We start from the raw sequence: 6,419 nt of genomic DNA on the forward strand, positions 1-6,419 counted from the left end.
AGCATATCTCAGTGATCCTTGACTGAGGCTGGTGACATGAAGGGAAGAATGTGTAATGAAGATATGTAAAATCTGCAGTCCTATGTAGCTATGATTATTAATGAATGATGTATGTGATAATGCTAAGGATATGTATGAAGAAAATACCTGCCAAAACTATGAATGCCAATGACTGCTGATCCATTTGGAAATCCTAGGTTAATAAAGGTAAAATGGGGTGTAGAATCTGAATATGAAGTAATAAAGGGATATTTTGGGAGGGTTTATGTGATATGAAAAGGAACAGGATTACCACACCGGTAGAGAACTACTTCTACAGTCTCTCCTGGCTAGGTAAGCCTCTCCCCTTCCCTTCTTTCCTGTTTTCCCCTTTTTTCCTCTCTTCCCTCCTCAAATCTAGTTGTACGTATGTAGAGAACTGCTTCTACATTCTCTCCCGGCTAGTCTTCCTTTTCCCTGATCCCCAAAGAAATCCAGCCCAGTGAACTAGACTTGTCCCCAGGACTGCTCCCCTTGTCCCTTGTGCCCAGCCCCTCCAGACCAGTGAAGGAATCCACCTAGAGTCCTTAAAATAATTCAGATAACTCGTTAACCGCGTTATCTGGTGTAAAAATCCTGCAAAATTGACAAATAAACCCTGTTATCTGCATGTTATGCCCCTCAAATTGCGGCGGATAACATAACAGATGTGAGAAAAGAGGGAAAAGAAATAAAATAAAATAAAATGTAACAGAAGCATCATTGCTGTTAGCATAATAATAATGACATCAATTCTGTTACATTTTAAGTCACTGTTAATGGTAACATAACTCCATTTTTTCTGTGACCACACGTTGGATACTATATTGGACCATCTTGAGCATGATGCTAGCAATATTGCTCAATTTATATTTTTCAAAAGCATAATGAAAATAGTATAACACTGCTGAGAGAGGTGATCCAAAAACGGATCTCCAGAGCAACAAAGGGTATGCACTTAACCAAATGGTAACACCACCATTCTTTTTTCATTGCAGTTATTGTTACTTGTAAATTCGGCTGGGCTGTGATACTTTATTGCACAAATGCAAGATCATTTTGTTCTTTACCTTATCCAAGCATGTGGTGTGGTGTTCAGACCAGTACATGCCGCAGAAAGCCCAATTTGGCACAGGAACAGCGGACTAAGATGGTTCAGGATTGGGATCTCAAGATCTGCCAAGATATTCAAGGCTGGACTCCGCCTCCGCTGATTCAGGTTCAGCCTCATTACATTCCTTTGGCTTTCTTTCTCAGGTTATTTTTCTCTTGTTCCATCTATTACTCCACTCATTTTTTCTCATACTTCTTCCCTGCAGATTACCTCTGCTTTGGGAGTTCTGTTCTCTGGTTGTGTTTGGTTGTGGACTGTAGCGCACTTGTTTTGTTAGTTCTGGTGTTTTTCCAACAGTGTGGTGATGGAAGGTGCCCACCAGTGTCAAGGTGACCGGGGGCGCAAGGAGTCATAGATTTTGGGGACTACAAGGTTATGGACTGTGGTTTTGCAAGGCTGGAGCGGAGGACATTCTTTGAGGCAGAGTGCGGAGCAATTGTACACGGCACAGCGGCGGAGCTGTAATCAACTTAAGAAGGCTGGCGCGGAATTGCTAGTAGCGGCGGTGACTGGGGGAAGCCGTGGAGGCAGCATGTGGGATCCCTGAATTGTAGGCTAGACAGGGGCAGGGAAGCTATGGCAAGAGGAGTCCAACAGTGGGCAATGACATGTGGCAAAGCTGACAGGAGATCTGCGTGAGAGCCCAATGGACAGATGAAGTGTGTGGCTTGGCAGATTGCAGGAGGAGGAGGATGGGTTTCTTTCTCTCATGTTTCCCTTTTCTACAGAGGGGGGAGGGAGTTTTTCCCCCCATGACTTGTAAGGACATTGATTCTCATTATTATTATTCTGAAAACGGATTCCTCACGTGCGGGGCTTTTTACTTACTTGCGGTGGATTTATTTGACTTCTGGAGTTTTCCTTTTTACCTTCATGGTGGATATTACTGTATTTTGCAGCGGTTATCTACTTTTTTGCAGTTATTTATATTTTACTTTGCTTGCTTCATTACAGCTATTGCGCCTCACTACTCCTTTGCGGAGGAGAGCGGAGTTCTCCAGATCACTCAACTTTACCCGGGAACAATCTTGTAGCGGTGGTGTCCTCCCAATTCTGCACAGTGACCACAATGGTTGTTGTTGTCTTAGTGGTGGATGTGCATCAGACACAAGGTTCAGGTGCACGCTGTGGTCGCCCCTCTCGTGGCCAGCTAGCCAGGAGCATCACCGCCGCCAGGATGATCATCAAGACTCAACTCCCATCAAGATTTCACTCTCAAGACATCAAGATCCTCAAGACCCTCAAAACCCTCTCCCCATCTCTCCTCATCTTCCACCCATTCTCTTTCACACTCCTTTCTTCTATACTCCTTTCCCCTTTTCCTTTTTCATCCTTCCGTCTCACCTTTTTCTTCTCTATTTCCCAGTCCCCTTCAGTTTTCTTGGTCTTAACACAGCATCTGCTGTGGATTTATCCTGTGTTTTGTTTGTGATTTCCATTTCATCTTATTCTTCCTCTCTGGTCCTGGTTGTTCTATTTCTTTCTCATCTTTCTGCTTCCTCCTTTCTTTTGTGTTGTGTTTTCTTTGTTCTTTGTTCTCTTCTTTCTTTCTCTCTGCTGTTTTGTTGTGTGTGTGTGCGCGCGCGTAGCGCGCGGAGGATGTGATGAAATGTATGTGACATGTCACCCGGAGTCCAAGTTCAGCTTGAACTTGGATGATGGGTGGCCATGGCATTCTGATCCCCAGAAGACGGTCCATCAAGAGTTTATTGATCATATTTTCTGAGTTCAAACTTTGGAGCTTGGCTCCCCGCATCCCTTTCATCCAGATCCGCATCCATCTCCTCTGTTCCTTCTTAAGATCACCTTCCTCCTCATTCCAAACATCAACAACCGCAGCCAAGGATCCAAACCCCCCGGCGAACATCTCAAAACCACCTCCAACCAAAGCTATCCTTGATCTTTTCCGCACTCATCTCTACGGACCACCGCCACGAGGGCAGCCTAAACAGCAACAATCCCCTCACAAGACTGCCGCCGCCTAGTACGGACAGGAGTCCCTCAACGCTGCTCATCCTAGGCTATAGTTCAAGCTCTGCCTGAGCTTGAACAAGTCCTGCATGACATTTCCATCCTGATCCAAGGAGGATACCATTGATTTTCTGAGCCTTCCTGATCCTGATCCTCATTCTTCCTGATCAGTTCTGCTGAGCCTTTGAGCCTATCCCCTGATTCTCTTCCAAATCTCCAACCTCTGATCCCGCAATCTTCATAGTTTTGAACCTTGTGTATACCTTTCTCCGCCTATCCACACATTTTTTGGACCTTATTCCTACATCTTTGCCAAGGGTATCCATTCCCTTCATTGTGTTGTTCCCAAAAGTGGCAGAAGTCTCAGGATGGCAAATGGATCAAGAGGCAGACTTTAAGATGCAGGAGGCAGACTGCAATATTCCAGGTTCCACTCCTCAAGTTCCAGTGGCAGGTTGGTTTTCAAGGTCTGTCACAGGTGTATTTTGATGTTCAAGGTTTGGTCCAATCAATCATCAAGGTTTCCAGCTCCAACATTGTTTTTCATTTCTCAAAGTTGTTTTCAAATAGCTTTGCACCATGTGCGCGTAGCATTGGCGCAGATGCACGCAGTTGTGCTAACACTACGCTAAAAAATAGTGCATTTGTGCAGCGCTACGCTACACTGACAGCTATGGCTAGCATAGCTGACCCACGGTTGATAGAAGGTGTTCCTGATGTGTAATACCTACTTGTAGCTCAAAATATTTTCTAGAGAGTGTATTATTCTGGCAGAAAAAAAATGGGGCTGTTTGGAGCACCATAGATAAGGTTTCAGGGGTTTGCCTTAGTAGGAAATCCGCCAAATCAGCCCCCGGCTACACAAGGTGTCCCTGAGGTGTGCTAATCCTGTGAAGCTCAGCATATGTTTTGAAGATTTTATTTTTTGGCAGAAAAAAAATTGGGGCCATTTGGAGCACCTTAGATAAGGTTTTGGGGGATTTCCTTAGTAGGAAATCCGCCAAATCAGCCCCCGGCTACACAAGGTGTCCCTGAGGTGTGCTAATCCCGTGAAGGTCAGCATATGTTTTAAAGAGTATATTCTTGTGGCAGAAAAAAATTGAGGCCATTTAGAGCACCATATATAAGGTTTTGGGGGTTTGCCTTAGTAGGAAATCCACCAAATTAACCCCCCTGTTCCACAAGGCCTTCCTGATGGTTTCTACTGCTGTAAATATCAACATATTTTTTATAGACAGTTTATCTATATTTTTGTAAAATTTTGGGAGTGTTTGGGTGCTCCAGTGAGGAGATATGAATATTTCTCTATTTTCTGGGATTCACAAGGACCTGGGAAAGACGTCTTGAGGCGGTCCGCGCAACGTAAATTGCATTTGGGAGTCGATTTTTTAATTTGTGGGAGTTGATTTCTCAACCCCCTAATTTTTTTGATCCTTTTCTGCTCAATATTTCGCGGATCACCACAAGGGCAGCTATAGAGAACTTTCCCCTCCCCGCACTTCCTACCATCTGACACCTCCACAGCGGAGTACCAGATAACAAGCCAGTGTAGGCCATCAAGTGCCTTTTTTGCTTTTTTTTGGATCATCCAGGGGGTAACACTGGTTAATTGGTAGAGCCCAAAAAACAGGCCTGTTGAATTACAATTGAAAAAAGAACCTTTTAATTCTACCTCAACAGGTATTAGTGTGTAACAAGTATGGTTACATTGCACAATAACATGGATACAGTATAATGTAACTACCCTCTGTTGTTTAGAGATATGTAGTACCTTTAAGGATTCCTTTTCCCTTCAAAATGCATTGCTTCAATCAATTTTTGAGTTCTAGCCCCAACAGACCAGGGGTGGGTGCACATCAGGAGCGCTTTTTTTTTTTTTGAAAATGTGTTCTTGCAGCGGCCCCGATGAGTTCGATTAAGAGGTATTGTAAGTGGATGAGCTTCACAAAGTGAACATTATAGGCATCTCAAGCCACCCTAATCTGTCCTTTGATTCTATCCTCATCTATTCAAATATATTGCTTAGTTCCAAATCACTGATCAGACAGAATTGTTGACGACGAAGGCTGCGAATAAATTTGAGCGCCGGTTTTTCAAGCGGTGAGGAATTGGGGGAATTCCCAATCTGAGAAATTATATCTTCCATCCGTGGTCTTTGGGAAGTGGAGGCCACGGGCAAGGTTGGTATTCGGCGACCCGGCTGGATACCGTCAGTTTCAATGAGCCCCCTTGGCATCGACGGACCAGACAGTCGACACCGACGTCGCAGTCGCCGCCAACGTAGCACTTGAAGCCGGAATCGGTCACAATAATTGGTAACTCGGTACCCCATTTGGCCCATTCAGCCAAGCCTTCCATCTGCTCCTCCTTCGTAAAACGAATCAGATGCTTGATACAGAAAGTCATGATATACTTCTTCCGGCCAGCAACAACCACCTTGTCGAAAATCGTCACTTGGATGTAATAGTTGGGGTCGGTCATCTCCTTCATATTGATCAAGTCAACCTAACGAAATATATTTTAGTCTAAACCTTCCAACATTAACGCGTGAATCCAGTAACGTGCGCGGCTCGAAATATATATCTACAGTATGATAGAGCGCAATTGCCAAAAGTCCAGGGAAATCAATCAATTGTGTACCTCAACCGAGTGCAGCACGACGCCCAGAAACTCACGGATTATCAAAATTTGAACTGATCACTTGACCGCTCTTGCCTTTGATCTACCTATGCGTCTGTGCCATGAAGAAGAATAAGTTAGTCGTAGGAGATCATGTTCAGGGAGAATGAATTACCTCTTTCTTTAGAAGCGCGTTTCAGAAAGAAGCAGAGCTCACCGGATTATTGTAGGATCGAGTTGATAAAAAGCTGTTCTTTTATCGCTTGCTTAGGTTATGCTCGCTTGAAAAATATCCAATTTTCAGACACTTATCATCAATGCTCCAAGTCCTGGTAGCGGGAAGACCTCTGAGCTGTACGCCAGGCGCTCAACCCGACCGGGTCCGTGTGTATACGGACTAGTTCACGGACATTGGTTGCATTCTTGAGCTCTCAGTGGTTGCTCTGTTGCAAAATTTCATTGACCGAGAGAACCACTAACACATGCGAAGCTGCCCCATGTCGAATTGTCCTGATTCGGTAATTCAGAGGTTTCATTTCTGACTTGCTGGGATCGGGGTCACTAATTTGCGCGTTTCTTCCTACATATTTACATAGGATGATGTGGCTTTACGAGTCCTTCTCCTTAATCTGCGCGGTCCGGTTTCATTAGTATCTTAACCTGAGGAGGGTTATGTGTTTGTGTTGATAAGTTGCGA

The 6,419-nt window shown here is 44.4% G+C and overlaps 1 protein-coding gene across 1 annotated transcript; it reads right to left on the bottom strand.

Annotated features, from left to right (window-relative positions):
* Window positions 1–5,236: 5,236 nt before the first annotated feature.
* Window positions 5,237–5,593, bottom strand: PtA15_11A91 (uncharacterized protein; the record flags this gene model as incomplete). The annotated part of the gene is made up of 1 exon (XM_053161668.1): window positions 5,237–5,593. The coding sequence occupies one exon, from the start codon at window positions 5,591–5,593 to the stop codon at window positions 5,237–5,239; it is 357 nt and encodes a 118-aa protein (XP_053024959.1).
* Between the last annotated feature and the right edge of the window lie 826 nt (window positions 5,594–6,419).

Source organism: Puccinia triticina, chromosome 11A (genome assembly GCF_026914185.1).
Source record: "Puccinia triticina chromosome 11A, complete sequence".
Lineage (NCBI taxonomy): Eukaryota > Fungi > Basidiomycota > Pucciniomycetes > Pucciniales > Pucciniaceae > Puccinia > Puccinia triticina.